We start from the raw sequence: 23920 nt of genomic DNA, 5'->3' as shown, positions 1-23920 counted from the left end.
CTTGAAAGTGTGAGAACTACTGATTTAGAAGGCATTTTATAGAATCGGCCTCAGGTCTTAATAGATTAAAACAATGTGTTTAAGCCCCAGGGTGTGTGTGTGTGTGTGTGTGTGTGTGTGTGTGTGTGTGTGTGTTAATAAGCCAGGGTTGATCTCTTCTGTCCTGCTCTTTTCTCAGAAAATATTTTCACCATGTCTCAGGCTTCAAACCAAACACTCTCACACTGTCGGGTGGAAACCTTGTATATCGAAACCTCTCAGGATATGGGGAGGGAATAAAATAACCTGTGTTCCAATGGATCCATTATAGTTATTATTTTGTCACAAGCTTTTGTTAATGCTTTTCATTGGATCAATACACACTTAACCACTTTCACTTCAATAAATAAATAGCAAAAATGAGCTTGTAGATCGGCAATTGTTTGCTACTTTTGTGTGACACTAGTATGATGGAGTAGGACATTCATTTAAGAAAAAACATATATGGAGATATGAGATTTTTGCATGACACAATGCATCGCGATTGTATAATCTCTGTCTAATCTGTAAAGTGGATATTTGTAACACATCATAATGAGATGAGAGAAACAAAATTTAACCTGGATTCATGTTTTTGGACTCTTATAGCACTAGGGGCCCTATTTTTGTTGGTGCCTTACCCATTATCCCTAAACTTCTTTGCCATTTTTTAAATTATTTTTAAAAACATTTTCAACTAGTTCAACTAGCCGATCTACATCGATACGTTGTGAGCTTGTAGAGTAGATAGAGTTGTGAAGTCCTGAAGTCAAACGCGCGCACACACTTACACACACACCCTGGGGCTTAACACATTGTTTTAATCTATTAAAACATACATCGACACGTTGTGAGCTTGTAGATTGGCTATTTGAACCATTTGAAAATGTTTTTAAAAAATGGCAAAGAAGTTTAGGGATAAATGGGTAAGGTACTGGCGAAAATAGGGCCCAAGATCTTTAGGACGGTTCAAACCATACCTAACCATTTTTTAAATATATTTATATTATTATTATGATTTTATAATTTTTTTCTTATGTTAAACTCACTCTTTGTGTGTGTGTGTGTGTGTGTGTGTGTGTGTGTTTATGTGCGCACAGAGTGTGGGCATGCTGAAGCAGCTGTCGTACATGGACGTGTCCAAGAACAACCTGGAGATGGTGGACGAACAGATCTCTGGATGTGAAAACCTGCAAGACCTACTGCTGTCCAACAACGCTCTGACACAACTACCTGGATCTATAGGTAAACCTTACACCATTAGAACACCTGCACAGTGGTGTAAAGTAACTAAGTACATTTACTCAAGTACTGTACTTAAGTAAATTGTTTTGGTAAAAAAGTTCCTAGTTACTTTGTAGATTTAGATTATTATTACAAAACATACATTAACCACTTCAGCCCTATATACATTTCGGCCATTTGAAAATAGCCGAAGCTCACAATGCGACGCATTGTGAGCTTGTAGATCGGCTATTTTCAAAAGGTGTTTATACATTTGAAAACTTGTGAAATGGGACTTTCTGCATAGTGCTTTCTACTTTTGGTTTTTGAGTGCATTTTTATGCCAGTACTTTTCCTCAAGTACATTTTTAATTCCAGACTTTCACTTGTAACAGAGTATTTCTGCATTGCAGTACTGATCTAAATTACATATCAACATTGTTGGTGAAGAAAAACAAGCCTAAGTAACAAAATAACACGGGAACGAATGACCACGGTATGTCTGCACGGTCGTATCTAGGTCAGTCGCTAGCATCAACCGAGCTCCAGGTATTCTGGTAATAAAAGCCAGTGTTATTGTTTTTGAATGCTGCTTCCTCAGCCTGTGTAGAACAAAACAGCACTTTTTGTTCTCGTCTTGCACTGGAGGCAGTTCAACATGCACTCCCAGTATACAACACCATGTTTCTTTAAAGCCTAAGGTCACAATTCCCTTTTCATGTGGTCTTCCAAACCCCGAAAAACACTGACTCCTGGTCCAGGAGTCTGGAACCTTTTGGAAATGTTGTTCCAGTGGATAGAAGGGACTCTCCACCACCCCACGGACACTTTTTGGTTACATGCGTGTGCACGTTGTGTCTTCTGCGGCGCTCCATAGATCGTCAAAACAGGAAAAAAACGCTGGCAGCCGCTAAAAAAAGCGGGTGCCTAGTACCTGGCGGTGAATGTGTTAAGTGTTCCATTTGCAAACGGATGGAATTACAGTTACACATTTTTTGTATTAAATAACCATATCTGTATTTGATATTTGTAAACTAATCTATCCTCCCTATTCAAGGAGAAGCACTCGGATTTATAGGACAATTCAAGCCATATGAAACGAGAGGCCACAAGTGCAATAGAATCCAACGTGCATCGATTATGTGTGTAAACCAACTGCATTATTGATGATGGAAGTGATCCGTCTTATTAATTGCTGTAATGCATATCGTTGCTGTCTGGCAGAAAGCTTGTAACTCCATATTTAAACTTTTTGATGTTTTTTTTGTGTCGTAAATTGATGCCCTGCTTCGTCATACAAGAGTGACGCACAAAAGTAGTGAAAATAGACGATCTACAAGCTCACAACGCCTCGCCAGGCGACACGTTGTGAGCTTGTAGATCGGCTATTTTCACTATAAAAAGAAGGAATAAAAGGAAAAAAAAATTGGACATACAAGGGTTCCACCCAATAGTGACAATATTCGCTTTTTGTTATGATCAATAACTGCAATTGTACCTTCTTGCTCTTGTTTTCTCTCTGTCTCTCTCTGTCTTTCTCTCTCTCTCTCTCCCAGGCACACTGAAGAAACTCACTGCATTGAAAGTGGATGAAAACCAGCTCATGTATTTGCCAGACTCAATAGGAGGGTGAGTTGTTTGAATATATATGTTTTTTTAAAGCGAAAATTTTTAACTCAAATCTTTGCTTCTGGGGGTCCCGGGGACAAAATATTTTGAGATGGGGGTCCGCGACCAAATACAAATAATTTTAGGAGGTCCTTGACATGAAAACGTTTGAGAACCACTGATACTGTGTTTTAAAAAAACTGTTAGGATTTAGCCGACATTCGTAGAATAGGCCAAATTGCACACATTTTCACGATTAAAACATTTTTGCAGATCGCGCTATGAGCTTGTATATCTGCTATTTTTTTAATAGCCAAAGAAATCTAAAATGACACAGATGCGTTCCCGGAACCATTAAGTGTTATACATATTGTGTTGTGTGTACTAGACTGACAGTGTTGCGTAATTGTGTCCCGTCTGTACAGACTGTTAGCGCTGGACGAGCTGGACTGCAGTTTCAATGAGATCGAAGCCCTGCCCTCCTCCATTGGACAGTGTGTCAACATTCGCACGTTCGCCGCAGACCACAACTTCCTCACACAGCTCCCTCCTGAGGTCAGTATTAAATTATTTTGTTTCACTTCCTTGCATGAAGTGTGCTACGTTGGGGACGGCCATAGCTGAATGGGTAGAGAGGCCGCCCGGGACACCGAAAATCTCTGGTTCGATTCCCGGCCCCCGACAATGTGTCAAGCCCGACCACTTGAGGAAACAGAATTTCCCCCTTGTGTTCAAATGGGTCAATTAAGTTATATAAAGAAAGATGAGGATTGTCATTGTTGTTCTGTAGTAGTAGTACTGTATTGTGTATGTACTGTGCATGTGTGGACTGTGAGCTAGGCCTGATTTATATATGGGCAGAAATAGCAGAACTACAAGCTCACAAGCCGAGCTGGATTTTAACCTGCTGTTAGCTCCTGTGTAGATCTGCTATATCTGCTATATGCAAAAAAGTTGTAATATGTCAAAGAATTTGGATTGTTTTTGGGAGCAGGTTTCACAAGCCAGGTGCATAGAGTAGAACAGCATAGACAGGTACTCCACGCGCTACGTCCTACTGGGGAAACTCCCCCTTGTCAGGTGACAAGAAGGTCAGTTCGCTCTCATGGATTGAAGGAGGCATGAGCTCGGCCCTGACCTCCCCAGGCTGTGGGGGACTAGTGTAGCGCTGGTGTAGGGCTGGTGTAGCGCCCAGGATCAATTAGGAAATTGGCACCGGGTGAAAAAAAAAAGGGTTACAAAAATCGCAGGATAAAAAAATGTATAGGTAAAAAAAAATTAGTGACTTCTTCCACCACTGGGGTCTCCATCCTCTCGCCCTGTCAAATGGGTTAGTATGGGGTCTCCATCAGTGGTCATTTTGTCGACTAAAACTACTAAAACGTCGAACAATGGTTGAATACCTTTTTTCACTGACGAAAACAAATTCAAAACTGAAAACACAAAAAAACTCAAGACTACGGTAAATATATTGAAAATGTTTTCAACATAAAACACTAGAACCAGTGCAGAAGAGATCCAGTAGACAAGTCATTTTATGTTTGGTTGCACTCGGGTCTTGCGCTCTGAAAATATCCGATCTACAAGCTCACAACGTTGTGAGCTTGTAGATCGGATATTTTCAGCATGCAACCAAGTGTAAAATCAGTCATTATGACACCATCGAGGCACCGGTAAAACACATTTTTGTCGACAAAATCAACTGTAGATTTAGACGACTAAAATCTTATGATATTTAGTTGACTAAACTCGAAAAACTTTTCCCATGACTAAAAGTATGACTACAATTAAATGATTTTTTATTCGAAAGACCACGACTACTAACTAAAACGAAATCCAAATTTGCTGTCCAAATGAACACTGCTCTCCATCCTCTCTCTCTCCCTGTCAGATGGGCCTGTGGCAGAACGCCACGGTGCTGTTCCTGCACTCCAACAAGCTGGAGAGTCTACCGGAGGAGATGGGAGACATGCACAAGCTGAAGGTCATCAACCTCAGTGACAACAAGTGAGTCCACAAAGCCCCAGAGCCTTATATTTTAGAGAGTTCCGCCACTGAGGGGGCAGAAAAAGGTCACATGGGTTCATGTAAACTGGAAATAGTTACAAACGCCCATAGACTCCCAATGCAATCTGTAAAACTTCCGGTTTAGGGCTTTTGTCACTATTCGCCAATAGAAGGCCTATGTAGAAGACCTGGCCCAGAAGAAGTGGACGGAGGCGACGTAACTCTCATTGAATGGCTCTGCCCAAAGCTTCTCATTGATGCTGCTAAGACACGCCCCCCCCCCCTTCCGGCTGATTGGAGGAAACAGCGTTTTATCACTTCATTAACCACTTAAAACTGTATTATGTAACTGTTTTCCGTGCGTACAATGTTATTTTGTCCAATCTGTATGGTCGAGTATGTTAACCCATTAAGACCTGAGACCGATTCTACAAAATGTCTTCTAAATAATAACAGATTTTTTTTTTAAACCTACAGTATGTTGCTGTCAGTGGTTCTCGAACTTTTTCATATCAAGGACCTCCAAAATTATGTGTTTGGTCGCCAATCCCCTACTCAAAATATTTTGCTCCAGGGACCCCCAGAAGCAAAGATTTGAGTTATAAATGTTAGAAAATAGCAGATCTACAAGCTCATAGCGCGGCACTCGGTGCCGCGCTATGAGCTTGTAGAGCTGCTATTTTTGAATAGACAAAGAAATCTTAAAATGACAACCAGATGCGTTCCCGGTAGGGCATTCACAACTAATGATCTTTACTAGTCGACTCATTTGACCCAGTGGTAGTCGACTAGTCGAAATTTACATTAAAAAAAAACAGGGAAAAAAATAAAAATGTAGGGAGGGCATTGTTTTAATGCCATCCTACTACTATATTACTATTATTATTATCCTCCTGCCCTTATTTTTATGGCGTTTTAAGGGAAGCGCTTCTGGCACAGCAGCACAGCACCACAGCAAGGATCCCCATTGCCCAATAATAGGGTTTTATTGGGCCTACTTTTGACCCCCTTTTGATAAAGAATAAAGTCAGGAGGATAATAATAATAGTAAGATGGGACATTGCTATGGCATTAAAACAAATAAAAAATTAAATAAAAAACTTCTTTTTTTTTTTCCAACTATTCGACTAGTACCAACAAGGTCGACTAGTGGTTATACTAGTCGACTAGTCGACTAGTTGGTGAAAGCCCTAGTTCCCGGTGGGAATGGGTTAATACAACATAACTTATACAATTGGGGTGGTTGTATTTGGTCTCCCTGCTCATCTATTGAGACGTTTAGATCCCGTGTCTAGGTTTGACAATGGCTGGTAGACAGGTGGTACTGCCTGAAGGTCAAAGTTCAATGTCTCCCCAGAGCAAGCAGGCAGGCTCTATTAGCTCAGTGGTAGAAATGGCAGCACTTGCGCAGGAGACACAGGTTCACATGTGGGGAAGAACAGGAAAGTTACATAGTGCCGTTTTAAAGAGGAAGTTCACTCCCAGAATAACTTTTTCTTTTTTTATCAATAACTCAGTCCGAGAAGCCTTGAATAGGCTCTATGCACAGCAACCATATTGGAAAGAAATTGGGCCCCTTCCTTACTTCCTGAACAGGTTTTACTAATGAAGGCTCTGTTCCATTTAGTGTAGCACAGTGGTTCTCAAACGTTTTGATTTCAAGGACCTCCATAACTCTGAGAGTTACAGACCCGTAAGCGGGCCATTTGGAACCCCCTCCAGGAACCATGAGGGTCCCAGGACCACACTTTGGGACCCACTGGTGTAGCAGAGTGTTTCCAGTGAGCCAACATGTACAATATCAGCACTCTGACTCTGTTTGACCAGAATGGAACAGAGCCTTCATTAGTATCATTGGTAACACCATTCCTGATCCAATATTCCAATATAATACAGTAAATAGATGACCAAGCATTACAAGAGCAATTACTATTTTTAAAACATTTGCTTATGACTTGGACAGTAGTAGGTCTCCCAGTGATTACACTGAGAGTTGTTTTGGAGTTTATATCTATTTATTTTTGTATAGTTTTACCTTGGTCTCCTATTGACTTCAAATATTGGAATATTGGATCAAGAAAGCGTGTAAAAGAAAAAAAATGAGAGACAAATCTCCATGAATCCAAGGCTTCATGGGGTGAGTATCATTATCATTGTTATTATTATTATGCACAGGGTATAAATCAGCTTTAATCTTGTTGAGGGTTTTTTGAGTGAAAAACAAGAAATCTTATAGTTCTCATAATCTCTGTTCATCCAAGATGAGTGAATCCGCGTGTGATTTTTCTTCCAGGCTGAAGAATCTTCCGTACAGTTTTACCAAGCTGAGCCAGATGACAGCCATGTGGCTGTCTGAGAACCAGGTAACGTTTAATAATCACATTAAATCTCATTTTATATTGACAGACAAGATTACCTTGCACTTTTCCTTTTTGATTGATTGATTGATTGATGTCTTTATTGATCATGAAATAAAAACATGTGTCACATGTATCATACATCAACAGGATAACACAAAAAAGCTTACAGCTTGTTTCCATTGCGGTCCTTAAAATTCTTCAAATGTTTTACATTTAGTAATTTGCCAAATAATTGAGGGCATCTTTCTTTGCTTTACAACGGTGTCGTGCAAACATATCATATCTATAACCGTACAAGATATCGCATCGTGACACATTTATTGTGACACATTTTTGTAAATAGATCATTTTATTGCAATTGATTATTATATACTTTTTTATAATCGATTAAAGTATATTTTATTAACGGTAGGGTAAGTGATATAAGTGTTAAATAGCTCTATATTGTGATAGTAATCATTGCTAGTGTTTGTTCAGTTACAGGGGTCTCACTGTTTCTCCAGCTCTTTAGTAACAGAAAATGCATTTCCAGGTCGCGATACCACTTTTATCCAATCAGGAGCGATAACTCACACAGGATACATATTAAACAAGTAAAATTAGACGTGATGACACAATGAAATGAACAGAACAAATGGGAACTGGAACACTATAATATTGAAGCTGATAAATGGGTACTCTTTCCCGATTGGCTGAAATCGACTAACCTGCATTTTCAGTCTTTATTAACACATTGTGTGCCAGAGGTTTATTAAAATAGGGTACGTTCAGTGGCAGCATATCTTCCATCCACTTACGTTGATATGTTTCGTGCTGTAGAAGCCCTGACGCGGAAGTGCATGTAAACAAAGCGTGCGTGCGAGACGGCGGAGGGTCCCGACTAACGCCTGGAACAATAATATTTCTCACGCGATCCTCCATTGCAGAGTGATCGCCGATCGAAAACGGCTGCACTTCCACCACGTTAAAAAGAAATGGAGATATTAAGCTTTTAGTCAAGGAGTTAACATTGGAGCGGCCGACCGGAAGCATTTTTTACATGGATCGACATCCGACCTCTCCTTCTCAGAGACTCCTTGGATGATCCCAAAGTTTCGTTAGAGCGCCCCACGTGGGAAAAGTATATTAAAAAATGGGCCAAAAACGGTCCGGACCGTTTATGGCACATAACGCATGGCTTCTCAAAAACGGTCCGGACCGTTTATGGCACTCAATGTGTTAAATAGCTGGGGAGACTCCTGTTACTGAACTCTATATAGCAATGATTACTATCACAATATAGTGATTTAACCTTTTAACAAAAAAAGGTATTGTTCTAACCAAAACATATCACTAACCTGCGCCCCTTCTTCTTACTCAAATGTGTCTCCCCCTAGTCCAAGCCCCTCATCCCACTGCAAAAAGAGGAGGATCCAGAAACACACAAGACTGTGCTGACGAACTACATGTTCCCCCAACAGAGCAGGACAGAGGAGTGTAAGTACAACACTTTGTCATTCGCAGAACAAAAATCTATAGGGCGAGGTACCGGATCAGGTTCAAGTGCTTCTGTGGCTCGCCAACTCATGTTGTTGTACCAAAATTGGTATCATTAGGCATAATGTATACATTGTCATGTTACAATGTATACGTTTGCCTCAACTGAAAGCTCCAGCTGTTTATCACCCTATATGGAGGATAATATACCACTGGGCGTGTGATGAATCTAGGTGTGTCTTGGGATTTTTGTGACAACCACACATTATTGCATGGCTCACGACTGTGAGCTTGTAGATTTGGCAAAGAGATCTGATGTAGAGTGAGAAAAAAAGAGCGTACCAGGTCCATTTTAGTACTGTAAGTATAGAGGGTTTAAGTGGTACCGGATATACAGCTCCAGGGGTGTATTGGTGTTTTTTTTTTACGGGCGGAACGGTATTTTAATGACGTCACGCGCGCACGGCACGCGCACACTGCGTGCATTTTATTTTACCTTAAAGTAGGAAACGTGTTTGTATAGGAAATGTTCTTTAGCTTAGTTTTAGTCTTTTTAAACTAATACAAATTCAAGGAATGCCATGAATTATAGGAGCTGAAACTTAAAGTTTGCTTTGAACGAGTATCTTTCTCTTCTTCGACGGTGGCTGAGGCTTTGCTGCGTGCAGATAGGATACTGGCAGCAGCGGCTGCTGAAGCCAAAATGCTGTGTTGCTTACCGTGTAGCTGCCTATAGATGCGAGGAGTGAGGATACACATCTCACTTGTAAACCTGTCATGCAAAGTAGCCATTTGGGTAGCCTACTTGGCTGCTGAATGAATCTGTGTGTGTGGGGGCCGTGGTACTCCGTGTGGCCCCCATGACACCACTGTACAGCTCGACAAACGCTAATTGATCCCAGTGTCTGACGATTAAAATCCCCACGATAAATTACAATCTCTGAGATACAATTATTGTGAGCGTTTTTTTTTTATCACGATAAACAATAATAACGATGATGGTCTCATCCTTAATCCATTTAGCTTCAGAATGGATGTCGTTGCTGGAACCTCGTCTCTCCATATTTCAACGTTTTTATGTTATGTTTAACATAAAAGACCGGGAAAGCATCTGCATTTTAGATTTCAACCACTATTTTATACTTTGGCTATTCAAAAATAGCAGATCTACAAGCTCATAGCTATGAGCTTGTAAATCTTCTTCTTTTTTTTAAAAATCATGACAATTTGTGCAAATCTTTGAATATAGTATATATATATTTTTATGCTAACATTTGTAACTCAAATCTTTGCTTCTGGGGGGGTCCCTGGAACTAAATATTTTGAGACCAAATACATATCATTTTGGGTGGTCCTTGACATGAAAAAGTTTGAGAAACTGATATTATAGCAACACAAGTGTTTCAGAAAACTGTGCCTTAATGCGTTATGGACCTACTTCATCATACAAGAGTATTGCACAAAAGTAGTGAAAAGTGAGCTTGTAGAACGGCTATTTTCACTATTTTATATATATATATATATTTTTTAAATAGTAATAAAAAAGGAACGGTTTTGGACATACAAGCTTTCCACCCGCCAGCGACGATATACTGTATCCGGGGAGCTGGTTATCTGAGCTGAAACAATGTGTCTTTGTCTGCCTCTACTGCACCTGTTGATTAAGATGGTTTCTCCTTACCGCAGTGTACCGACCTGCTCCCTCTGACCTGCTTCCATCTCACTTATCTAGTGGCGGAGGAAGTACTCACTACTTACTTTTTTTTTTTTACTTGCTTTACTTGGGGAGGCTGTGGCTCAGGAGGTGGAGCGGCCCGGTTCGGAAACGTAAGGTTCCGGGTTCGATCCCCACCAGCTCCCCCTGGGCTTGTGTCAAAGTGTCCTTGAGCAAGACACTGAAGCCCTAACTGCTCCTGATGAGCAGTGGTGAAAAAAGTACTCACATTGTTTTACGTAAAAGTAGCAATACCACAATATTAAAAAAATAGTCTCACTCAAGTAACTTTTTGAACACAGGCCTTTTAATTGTAACAAAGTATTGGCATCAAAATATACTTAAAGTACTAAAATGTTTGAAAATAGCAGATCTACAAGCTCACAACGCGTCGCGACCTTGTAGATTTCCAAATTGCCTACGTATAAAATAGATGTAGTGGAGTAGAAGTAATACTCCAGTAAAGTAAAAAATCCTCAAAATTGTACTTAAGTACAGTACTTGAGTAAATGTACTTAGTTAATTTACACCACTGCTAATGAGCACGTTCGTGCCTTGGGTGGTTTCCTTTCTCGTGTGTGTGTGTGTGTGTGTGTGTGTGTGTGTGTGTGTGTGTGTGTGTGTGTGTGTGTGTGTGTGTGTGTGTGTGTGTGTGTGTGTGTGTGTGTGTGTGTGTGTGTGTGTGTGTGTGTGTGTGTGTGTGTGTGTGTGTGTGTGTGTGTGTGTGTGTGTGTGTGTGTGTGTGTGTACTTTACACCACTGCCAACCAGCCTCCTGTGACCTTGTTCCGTCTCATTTATCACCAGGCTCAAGCTCCTGTTAGAAGCTGCCTTTGTTGCTTCTTATCACTTGTTTTAAGGTCAAGTAGCGAGGAATATATTAGGTACAGTACATGGAGGTTTTTAAACAATGAAACCCTATATACTTTGATGACCAGGGTACCCTAGGACTCTAATGCTTGGTCCCTCTAGCAAAAGACCAAATCTCTTTGCCGGAAATAGCTATAAGCTCACAATACATCGCAGATCAGCTACTTTTTATAGGGTTTTATTTCGTTAATGTCGGTCTTAGAACAGGTAGCGCAGTGTATGATGTACACTTTCCAAGTAAGTGTTATTGACCCCTTCACTCCGGGAACGCATCTGTGTAATTTTTTTGGCTATTCAAAAATAGCAGATATACAAGCACAGAGCACAGTTAAAAACTGTTCGCTTTAAAACATATATATATATTCAAAGATTTGCACAAATCTTCCACGATTGTTAAAAAAATAAATAGCAGATCTACAAGCTCATAGCGCGGCACTCGGTGCCGTGCTATGAGCTTGTATATCAGCTATTTTTGAATAGCCCAACGAAATGTTAAAATGACACGGATGCGTTCCCAATGGTGATTTGCGGTAGAGTTGTTCTGATACCGGTACCAGTATCGGAAAAGCGCCCAATACCGCTTAAAATGCTGGTATCGGCGAGTATGCCAGTCTATGCCATTTACTGTAATCAATTAGTTTGTATTTTGAATGCTTCAGTTGATGTTGCCACCGGTGTTTTACACTCTTACTGTACTATGTGCCATGCACTGCATGCAGCTGCAAACAATTATTAATTAATTGCACACTATCAGAGTTACTGACCTGTAAGGGTCCATTTGAAACCCCCTCAAGGAACCCTGCGAGTCCCTGGACACCACTTTGAGAACCACTGGAATTATTAGAATTATTTTCATTACACACTGGTATCGGATAGGTACTCGGTATCGACCAATATGCAAGTTATGGGTATCGGGGAAGGAAAAAATGGTATCGGTACATCTCTAATTTGTGGGCCTGGCACACTGCTTTGTGCAGACTGTGGTCCCACTTCCCAATGCACTGGAAGCACTCAAAAACAGCCAAACCTCATTCTATACGGAGTACGGACAAAGTTTTTTTTTTAAAGGTTTAAAGTGAAAGTGGTTAAGTGTGCCTGTGGGTTTTTATTAACTCATTCAGTGCCACATGACGTCTAAGACGTCATGGCCTTGAGCGCCACATGACGTCATGAAAAAAATAAAAAATAAAAGTTCAGAACCCAAGATATGATGATTTGAAGATTTGCTGCTCCATTCACTTCTTGTTTAAAGGAGAATACCGGACAAATACTCACCGACCGACGTGAAAAGTGGCGTTCTTTTTTTCCATAGATTCCTGTGTCGTCATTTTTTAAACCCCCTCCGTTGTCAGAATGGGAGCGCGTGGGTTAGGGAGATTCGTCTATTATAACCGAGGCAAAGTTGTTTTTCTCTCTACTGCTAGTCATTGTGGAGTCTCATGATAGTCAAACATGCGTTGAAATTTCCTGCGAGGCCACCGTTAATGGCGAACGAGTTAACACTGGTTGCTTGTTTCCAGAACCTGGCAACACGAGTTGCCAGGTTCTGGAAAGAAACACGCATCCAGTGTTAAATCGTTCGCCATTAACGGTGGCCTCGCAGGAAATTTCAACGCATGTTTGACTATCATGAGCCTCGGTTATAATAGACGAATCTCCCTAACCCACGCGCTCCCATTCTGACAACGGAGGGGGTTTAAAAAATGACGACACGGGAATCTATGGAAAAAAAGAACGCCACTTTTCACGTCGGTCGGTGAGTAACGAGACATCAAAGACAACACTTAATTTGTCCGGTATTCTCCTTTAACTTCTTACTGAAAAAGGCTGTATCTCGGCTCCTAAGCACTTTTTTTTTACAATGCATTTTGGCTGTGGCACTCAGAACCAAACTGCCATTAATAAGCATGGCACTGAAAGAGTTAATACTGAACCAATACGAAGTATTAACAAGATTAAATAATAACTACATTGGATCCAGTGGAACACAGGCTATTTTTCCCCATTTCCTGAAAAGTAACCCGGTAGTGACGATATACGGTACAAGCCTTTGGAAATACTAAATATATTACTCGAATAACAAAATCTTATTTGAAATGTGCCGGAGAAAAGAAGTTCATTTAGCAACATGCATTATTATGCAGGCATAATGAAGCTGACGTACTTTTTCTCCAACACATTTAGAGTATTATATTGAGCAATTTAATTTGATATGCTCTTAATCTTTTTTTCAGATAAGGTTTTGCCTTTTAATATTAATTGAAATTTAAGCAGAATACTTTATTTTATATTATTGTCGCTGTTGGGCAGTAAATGAATGCCCTACTTCATCATCCAAAAGTGTTGCGCAAAGGTTATGAAAATAGCCGATCTACAAGCTCGAGGCGTTGTGAGCTTGTAGATCGGCTATTTTCAAGTATTTCATTTATTTGGGTATGTACTATATGTGGGCACTGAGCATCTCGACACATAACCAGATGGGCCTTGCGTTACACAAGGTTGAGAACACATGGTTCAAAAGGTTTCTGTCCTGTAAACGGTGTGCCTGTGTGAACTTAGCGCCACCTCATGGTGGAATTGTGTAAATAGATAAGAGTAGCAAACTTGCTGGGTGTGGCCAAAACATGTTGATTAGCGTGAAGTCCAATGAAGTCCAATGTTAAGGCCCACAGAGGCCCATGTGCTTTTTGTTTTCGTTTTGAACACATCAGGAAAACGCCCGATGAGTGACTGCGATGATGTAGTTCAACTTTTTGTCAATGAATCGTAAATGAATGCCATACTTTGTTATGTGTCACGCAAAAGTTACGTAAATGACAAGCTGTGAGCTTGTAGATTTATTATTTTATTTTTGAATTTTCTTTTTCAAGTGAAATTAAATTGGTCAAGTCTTATGAAATTTCAAACCAATAAACTATTAACAAGAGCTTGTAACTAAATAATAACTATATTGGATCCATTGTAACACAGGTTCTTTATCTTGTGTGTATTTCCTGAAAAGAAACGCTTTTGGAAATGCAAGGTTTCCACCGTGACAATATAAAAAAAATTACATATTTGCATGTGGAGTCATTTTGTCGCTCTCCTGTTGCTTTGTGTCTGCTCAGATATTCCCAACTCGGACTCTGAGAGCTTCAACCCGTCGCTCTGGGAGGAGCAGAGGAAGCAGCGAGCGCAGGTGGCCTTCGAATGTGACGAGGACAAAGACGAGCGAGAGGCGCCGCCTCGGGTCAGTGCCCTACTTTACTCCAGTCGCTTTGCAAACTTTTTCATCTCAAGGACCCCTAAAATTAAGATTTATTTTATCCACAGACCCCCATCTAAAAATATTTTGTGCCAGAGACCCCCCCCCCCATACAAGATTTGTAAGGTTTTTTGAAAATAGCAGATCTACAAGCTCACAACGTGTCGCAGTGTGAGTGTGTGTGTGACACTGTGTGTGAGCTTGTAGATCTGCCGTTGTGTACAGTATATGGGTTAGCCCATTAAGACCTGGAACGCATCTGCGTCACTTTTTGTTTTGAGCTAAAAAGCATTATTTATTTTACACTTTGGCAGATCTACAAGCTCATAGCACGGCACTGAGCGCCGTGCTACAAGCTTGTAGATCTGCTATTTTTGAGAAATCGTGAAAATGGGTGAAAATCTTTGAATATATATTCTTTTAAGGCAAACATTTGTAACTCAAATCTTTGCTTCCGGGGGTCCCTGGAACTAAATATTTTGAGGTCGGCAGCCAAATACATATAATTTTGGGGTCCTTGACATGAAAAAGTTTCAGCACCACTGATATAGCAACATACGTTTTTCAGAAAACTGTTGGGATTTAGAAGACATTTGTAGAATCGGCTAATGGGTTAAAGTAGTTAAACTACTTTAACCCACCAATGAAGTCCTCCCCACACACATTTCTGTGTCGTCACTGCTGTCGTATCCCACTGACTCACCTGCCAGTGAGGAGCCCCCACCGGGAGGACGTAGAGCCTTCGTCCTACTCCTCCCGCCCAACACTCCCCGCTGACAGGTGCCGCCCCCAGCCCGTAGGAATACGTGCAATTGACCGGCTTCCCTCCCCCAAACACGGACCGATTGTGTCACTCAACTCAAATCTTTTGCTTCTGGGGGTCCTTGGAATAAAATATTTCTGAGATGGGGGTCCGCGTCCAAATTCATATAATGTTGAGGGTCCTTGACACGACAACGACATTTTGAGAACCACTGATATAGCAACAACATAAGTTTTTTCAGAAAACTGTTCGGATTTAGAAGACATGTGTTGAATCGGCCTCAGGGTCTCAATGGGTTAATTCATTCTGAGAGTGTACAAATAGAACCACACAGATCCATTTGAGAACCAGCGTATTAGTCCGGGGATCCCCCAGAGGTCTATATTTGATCCGCTCCTTTTCTCCCTCTTCACCATCATCTCTCGTCTGAAATAGCCGTGCTGCGAGCCTCCAGTAGGTCGGCTATTTCTGCAGAATGTTGGCCTCTTACAGTGTGACATGCCCAGCACCGGGACGCTAGCTTAACCCAGGTTGTGAAGCTGAGAAAACAGCCAGCACACAGTAAATGTCCTTTTCACAGTTTGATTTGCCTCTCCACGGACAGAGCAACGGACGCTTTTCAACCTAACGGGTCTTCCTCAGTGTTGTGTCTAGACCGGTGGTTCTCAAACTTTTTCCTGTCGAGGACCCCCAAAATGATATGTATTTGGCCGCGGACCCCCATCTAAAAATATTTTCTTCCAGGGACCCCCAGAAGCAAAGATTTGAGGTGCAAATGTTTGCTTTTAAAATATATATATTCAAAGGCAAACTTTCACGATTTTTCAAAAATAGCAGATCTACAAGCTCATAGCGCGGCACTCAGTGCCGCGCTATGAGCTTGTATATCTGCTATCTACAGGGCCTAATACCTATTAAGTGCCTGAAAGGTTAGTCAACCTAACAAACAAGTGACTCGTGAGATTCAAAAGTACATATGACGAAGTAGAAAAATTACAAAAATGCAAAATTGCACAATACAAACATGGGAAGGAGGCCTTTAGACACACTGCACTATTAACACCCCGCGCCCCCCCCCCATATGGACGTGTTTAAAATGTGTCAATTCTATTACTTTGGATACCCAATTTAGAATTTAAAATTTTGATGGTGCCAATCTCTGACAATTCACAAAAAGCAGCTCAATAGAAGCTCCTCATAGAGACCCTTTGGTTGATCTGTCTGTAGTGTGTGGCTAACCTAGCTTGTGAACAGACGTCTGGTAGCCTGTAGAATCCTGGCAGCTTCCCCAGGTGTAAAAGGGTGTGTCAGCGTGTTGCTGCCTGCACCCCGCACTCCTTATGGAAGCAGACCAACACCTAGCATGAACACATAATGAGTAATTTTCCACCTATTTTGCACCGTCGCGTGCGTCCCGCTGGTACAATATGGCAAGGCTGGCGCCCAGGAGCATCGAGGTGGCAGCCCTGGGTTTGGCCAGGAAAAAAGAAAAAACACATTCTGCCGCTGAAGATGGCAGTCTGGCCCAGTGTCTGACCTCTCCCACGCACACAACCTGTGATGAAACTCTGTGTGACGGCCGTAATTCCATTTAATATACGCAGTGTTCCCTCTAGTGTTCAACGCAAGGCAACGCATTCACTTTTACTGGTCAATCGAAGTGATCATTTTTAATCAATTTAAAGTGCAGTTGAGTACCCTGAAAAGCTCTCTATAAATAGAATATGTTCTTATTTTAACACAGTCAAGCAACTCAAATGATTGAGAGAACGTCTTATGCTTGTTTCCTGCCACACAATGCATACGGTCTCCGCAATCCGTGATTTTTTTTTCCCCCAACATACTCGAGGCAAATTCCATACGGGGGGGAATGGATGGAGGAGTTTCACAAGCACATGGGATATCACAGAGGTTCCCATAGGAATGGACTAAACGGAATTACAGACATCACACAGAGCTTAGTGGAAAGGATACGTAAAGATACTGAATTAGCCGAGTGGTAGAGGCCCTCTGGCAGTGGCGTGTCCAGGACCTTTTTGACTGGTGTGGCCCTATGGGGCATGCAAGCACTTATGAACACACACGTGACACGCACACGCAACGGAATAGCATTAATTATCATTTTTGTCTCCACTACTACCAGCCATCTCCTCCTGATGTGCTTTAATAACTAACATTACAGTGTCTTAACTTTGTTTAATCTTGACTTATTCCTTACCCCCCATTTTCAGACAAATCATTCCATGACAGCTTGTTCAGTCTTATAATAGATATGAAAGTTTAATTGAAAAGATATGAGTGTGGCACCATACAAATATGGTGAGAATCGCCGATTTCAGAGTGCTCTGATGTTGACAGAGATTGCATAGTTTATTTATGAACGTCTTTTGAAATGAACTCAAATTAACGTTCATCTCATATAAACATGTTGATTAACCTGTTTCTTGAGGTACTGTAGATAGCCTACGTGTTGAATAGCCTCTAGAGTAGCAAGAAAGCCACAACCATCGCATTCTGCAATGAAACTTCATTAGACCGTCATTGCTGTCTTGTCACTGCAGCCTGGCACAGGGTTGGCCTGTGTCCTCCCCTAGGCCACGCCCTAGAACCGCCTCTAGCGGTAGGGAATTAGAAAGTCGCCGTTCAACCCATGTGCCGAATTGTCCCTGAGCAAGGCACTGAACCCGTAGTATCTCAAGCCAGATAACTCTTCCACGATATGCAAGTGCAACTATAGACTCTGTGCCTCTGCCTCGCAAAATTTGTGACGGGAAGCTGTAATCTGTTTGTCATTTCCGTTTGCGAAAATGCATTTTAAAATATCTTTAAAAAATATATATATATTTTTTTTTGAACAAAGACGTTTATTTGCTTTTCTGCAGAGAAATTTCACAATGTACAATTATTTTTAAGCAAATATATTTTTATCGTGTGTGTGTGTGTTATCAGGAGGGCAACCTGAAGCGCTACCCGACACCTTACCCAGACGAGCTGAAGAACATGGTGAAGACAGCCCAGTCCGTCGCACACCGACTGAAGGAGGACGAGTCAAACGACGAGTCGGGGAGAGAGAGGAACCACATTGGAGTGCAAGACGTGGGCGTCAAGGTCTGCTTCGAGCCTGCTTATAATATTTACCTTTGCATTTTTATTGTCTATAAGTTGACCGAAGCTAATTGTATAATACAAGTATTATACAATGCAACTTGTCATGTGGTGATGGTTGCATTGTGGAAGGACCCTGTGCCAATGGTAGTGTTGGTTTTAGCACGGATATTATACACTGTATACTGAATTAAAATTAAGAGAGAAAATGGCCTTCATTTTAGGCGAGGCTGTGTGAGCTCGTAGATCGGCCATTTTAGCTATTTTTCAGAACTTGTTGAATCTCAACCCTGACAAATTCCCCATATTACAATAAAAAAGTAACACTAAAATTAAGCCTTTTCACAAAATAAAGACGAAACTAAACTAGTAAGCTTGTTAATTAAAACGAACAAAAAAACTCCAAATGAAATAACAGTATTGTTGTGTGTAGGTGATAGAAGGACCCTGTGCCAACGGCAAGGCCGTGGAGATGGAGTCCAGTGTTTCCGCCGACACGTGTGTCCAGAACTCCTCCACGGATGATCTGCAAGACCACTCGGACGATCTGCAAGACCACTCGGAGTCCCCGGACTCGCACATGGCCCCGCTCAAGTCCTCGGAGAACTCTGCCACCATGATGACCCACGAGGACACGCTGGAGGTTCATAATGTCTGCTTAATTCACGCATGTTGCATCTCCTCGCAGTTATTGAGTTTGTTCCATTTAGGGATGTTAGCAATTAGTCTATAATCGAGTGCCGCGCTACGAGCTTGTAGATCTGCTATTTTTGAAAACATCTTTAAAATGTGTGCACATTTTTGAATATACTGTATATATATATATTTTTAACGCAAACATTTGTAACTCAAATCTTTGCTTCTGGGGGGGTCCCTGGAACAAAATCTTTTGAGATGGGGGGTCCGCAGCCAAATACACATATAGTTTTGGGTGGTCCTTGACATGAAACAGTCTGAGAACCACTGATATTATAGCAACAAAGATTTTCAAAAAACTGTTAGGATTTAGAAGATATTTGTAGAATCCCCAGAAGCAAAGATTTGAGTTAAAATATATATATTCAAAGATTTGCACAAATGTTCACGATTTTTCAGATCTACAAGCTCATAGCACGGCTTAATGAGTTAAAGGACCACATCACCCATTTTCAACCTTATCTTCATATAATTGGTCCTCATTATAAGATTTCACGGCTGTGGAAAGCTTAGAAAACTGCCTACCAGTGACATCATCTGTATTTGCCTGACCCAAGGGGTCGGGCTTACATGAGGCTTTGTACCTGTTTCGTCCATACATGGGCATGGTCACCTTGTCCTCCGGCCCCAGCCAAAAAAAAATCTGTCCCCCTTTCGTCCCCTTTCGTCACGAACTATTCATGACATCATTATTATGTCACAAGTATGTAATTAAGTAAAGCTCATCATACTAGAACTTCATTCTGGGTCTGGCAGAACCAGGTCTCCTGGTCTTGTTTTTTTTATTAATGCAAGAATAATGGCAACAATTTCATCATGTTAATTTTCCATGAAGAGAAAGGTTGTTCTATTAGCTTGGAATCCCCATTGATGATGTCACTGGTAGGCAGGTTTTAAACTGTGCACCCATGCCACCAATGAGACGGAGTGAGTAGTTTGTGCCATCTTGCAATGAGCATTAGTGAGGACCAATTTTATGACGATAAGGTTGAAAATAGGTGAAGTGCTCCTTTAATGAAATAATTGAGAAGGATTAGGGTTAGTAGGTCTGCTGTTTTGTTACATCGTAATATCGTATCGTAATATAAAGCAGGAAAAAAGGACAAACACATGCCAAATGTCTCTCCCAAAATCGCTGATTTTTATGATAGGTTAAATTGATTAGTTTGATTTACTGTTGCATCTCTATTGAAGATAAATGTGACTTAATGACGTATCATTTGTTGTCCAGGACTCGGAGGAGCTGTCAGACGAGGAGGAGGAGATGAAAACGGCAGAGATGAGACCTCCTCTCATTGAGATCTCCATCAATCAGCCCAAAGTGGTCACCCTGAGTAAGGAGAAAAGAGGTACAAAAGTCAAATGTTTGATTTAACCTGTTTTAATCCAGGAACGCATCTGTCATTTTTTGATTTATTTGGCTATTCAAAAATAGCAGATCTACAAGCTCATAGCACGGCAAAAATCGCGAAAATGTGTGCAAATCTTTGAATATATATTTTTTAAAGCAAACATTTGTAAAATATTTTGTTCCAGGGACCTCCAGAAGCAAAGATTTGAGTTACAAATGGTCGCTTTAAAAATACATATATTCAAAGATTTTCACAAATGTTCACGATTTTTCCAAAATAGCAGATCTACAAGCTCATAGCGCAGCACTCGGTGCTGCGCTATGTGCTTGTATATCTGCTATTGAATAGCCAAAGTATAAAATAATGGTTGTAGCTCAAATCTAAAATGACACAGATGCGTTCCCGGATTGAATCGGTTATAAGACTTACTGACATGTTATGGTTACACTTTTATATAAATGTGCTCAAGTGCAACTCTCGCTACATTTCTTATTTGCAATGTTATATTCTTCAGGTGGGTTATCAATCATTCATTCATAGCATCATATGCCAGCTACGGTTTTTCTCTTGCAGTTTTCTAAGTTAACTAAAAATGTATTCAGGGAAAGAATACAAGGTCGATTTAGAAATCTGGGAATGGGGTACCACCACCACTGGTGGTAGGCTGCATTTTGAAAGAGGATTTCCTTTTTGATCGACAGACGACGGTAAAGACGCAGACTCGCTGCTGGACGACACGGTCGCCAACAGCAACCAGAACAACAGCAACTGCTCGTCTCCGTCGCGCATGTCGGACTCGGTCTCCCTGACGACGGACAGCAGCCAGGACAACTCCCTGTGCACCCCCGAGAGGGACCAAAGAATGACCTTTCTGCCCAAAAGCAGGTATAGTGTCCCCCCTACTGCACTCTACAATCCCGAGTGTTCATCTGCAATTTAGGCATTTAGCAGACGCTCTTATCCAGAGCGACTTAGTTGTGAGATCAGAATAAGTAGCGTAAACATGAGGGTTCCCAAACTTTTCAGGCCGCGACCCCCCCTCAAAATAATCATATTTGAACTGGGGGGGACCCCCCACCCTGACTAGCACTTGGAATTGTAGGCATTACATTTAGTTTGACTCTGTTCCACAGATGAAGATTGTGAAAATAGCCGAACTACAAGCTCACAACGCCTATCGGCTGTTTTCACAAGGTTTGCCTCTCTCTCACGTAATGTTTGACAATTTGGCCAATTGGGTATTAAAAAGGTCTTAAAAGTCATTCAATTGTAACTTTAGAAATATGCAGATACCCTTTAGACCATTGGTTCTCCAAGTGGGGTCCGGTGACCCCCAGGGGTCCTTGAGGGAGTTCCAGGGGGTCCCCAGCTAAATGATGTATAGTACCAAATAAACCCTTATGGGTCTGTAACTCTGAGAGTGCACAAATGGAACCAAATGGACCCTAATGAGTCCATTTGGTTCCATTTGTACACTCTCAGAGTTAAATCAACATTGATTTTACAATATAAATTGGGGTCCCAGAGATAGAAATGCCATTAAATGGGGGTCCGTAGCCTAATGCATGTCAAACTGGGGGTACTTGAAATTAAAATGGTTGAGAATCACTGCTAGAGCCGTAAAAATCTTCTCTTTTGGGGGTCCCTGGCATAACTTTTCAAATGGGGGTCCGCGGGCATGAAAAAGTTTGGGAACCTCTGCTTTGGACACCTTAAAGGGGAATTTTGCCCCACGCTTTTCTTACCTTTTCTATGATGATATGATATCCTAGGATGAATGGTACAGTAGAAAAATGTCATAACTCCACCCCGGGTCCGCCACAGCTAAAAACGTTAAATTCTCCTTTAAGCTAATCATTTGGCTAAATGCAATTTAGATGGCATGTTATTTAGACAGATGATAGGTCCATTGTGTAGCTGCTATCCTATAGCTTCAATTTACAGCTAATTTTTTTATAGTATATAGTTTATACTGATGCTAGGTTCTTGGTTTACCTGTGATCCTAGTTTACTGAGGCAATACACTGTATCTCTGCATTTTATGTGTTTATCTTGCTTATTGCAAGTTGAATATAGAGCGTCTGATAAATGCCTAAATTGTAAATATCATTCTGTACATTTGGTGCTACTACAGGATACCAGGTAAACAATGAACCTAGCATCTTTCTAAACCATTGGTTCTCAAAGTGGGGTCCGGGGACCCCCAGCGGTCCTTTGGGGGGCAAAATGTGTTAATATAGCATCACAATACTTTTAACCTTTTATACTTTGGCTATTCAAAAATAGCAGATATACAAGCTCATAGAGCGGCACCGAGTGCCGCACTATGAGCTTGTAGATCTGCTATTTTTGAAAAATCGTGAAAATGTGTGCAAACCTTTTGAATATATATATATTTCGAAAGCAAACATTTGTAACTCAAATCTTTGCTTCTGGGGGTCCCTGGAACAAAATATTTTTAGATGGGGGTCCGCGGCCAAATACGTATCATTTTGGGGGTCCTTGACATGATAAAGTTTTAGAACCACTGTTTTAAACGACATGCTATACATTTGTGGTCAATGAAAAAAAGAAGAATCTAAGTAACAGAAAACATGACCAAGATGTCTGCATACACGGTAGCATCATCTCTTCGTGTGTGTGTGTGTTTTGTTTGTTTTTTTCAGTCAAGAAGACGAGAACATGAACCAGCCCAAGGAGAGCACTCCGCTGCTCCACAACGGCAACGGCTCGGACAACTCCCTGCACGCCTTGCTCAAGGGCCAGCAGGGCCAGCCGGAGAAGCTGGGCGACTACGACCTCTCCATGGAGGCCCGCCTGGCCTTCATCGACAACAGCATGGGAGACGGGACCTACACCAAGTGGGACCAGATCAACATGAACACAGGTACCGTTTTCTGCAGACAATTCTACATAATGCCTCAGGTGTGTCTGCCCACCATGGGAGGTTGTGGGAATCCATCGTGGTGCATCCGGCTTCAATATTTGCTTTTTTTGTTTTAAAATACAAGACGTACATGACCACAAACACAACAGAAGAAACAAAACAAAACAGAACAGAACAAAAGAGAGACAAAAACAACCACTAAACCCTCTCACACGGAGGGTATCCGTAGGATACAACAGCAGTGACAACACAGAAATGTGTGTGGGGAGGAATTAATTGGCACGACGACTAAATTGGGGAGAGAAACAAAAACATTTACATTTCTATTATACACTATACTTTTTTCACTTGCCATCATCATGCTAATGTTGATGCTGTTGAAGGCAGGGGCGTCATGTGGGGTCTCACTGGGGATGGCAGTTGCACCCCTTGGCTTCACATTTAACATCAAATCCAGTTATTTGATGCATATTTTCCCCAACTCTGAACATTGCTGGCAGATTGATCTGATTTCAGATCAATGCTGAGTGCATCTCAATCTAGGCCCGTCCATCTGCATGTGACGTATGTTATAGAAATGCACTTTCTTGTCTGCAA

The 23920-nt window shown here is 41.3% G+C and overlaps 1 protein-coding gene across 3 annotated transcripts in view; it reads left to right on the top strand.

Moving 5' to 3' along the window:
• Positions 1-23920, top strand: part of erbin (erbb2 interacting protein) — a 113393-nt gene that overhangs the window by 68822 nt on the left and 20651 nt on the right. For all 3 annotated transcript variants that reach the window (XM_080418566.1, XM_080418567.1, XM_080418565.1), the window contains exons 10-21: positions 1119-1263; positions 2799-2871; positions 3276-3405; positions 4742-4857; positions 7151-7220; positions 8594-8693; positions 14384-14505; positions 18233-18391; positions 18822-19031; positions 20316-20433; positions 21138-21321; positions 23103-23323. In XM_080418566.1, the coding sequence (XP_080274692.1) occupies positions 1119-1263; positions 2799-2871; positions 3276-3405; positions 4742-4857; positions 7151-7220; positions 8594-8693; positions 14384-14505; positions 18233-18391; positions 18822-19031; positions 20316-20433; positions 21138-21321; positions 23103-23323 (1648 nt within the window). The remainder of the gene's footprint in view (positions 1-1118; positions 1264-2798; positions 2872-3275; positions 3406-4741; positions 4858-7150; positions 7221-8593; positions 8694-14383; positions 14506-18232; positions 18392-18821; positions 19032-20315; positions 20434-21137; positions 21322-23102; positions 23324-23920) is intronic.

This window comes from Gymnoscopelus braueri (assembly GCF_963280865.1).
Source record: "Gymnoscopelus braueri genome assembly, chromosome: 22".
NCBI classification, from domain to species: Eukaryota; Metazoa; Chordata; class Actinopteri; order Myctophiformes; family Myctophidae; genus Gymnoscopelus; species Gymnoscopelus braueri.
This window is presented reverse-complemented; position numbering and strand designations above follow the sequence as displayed.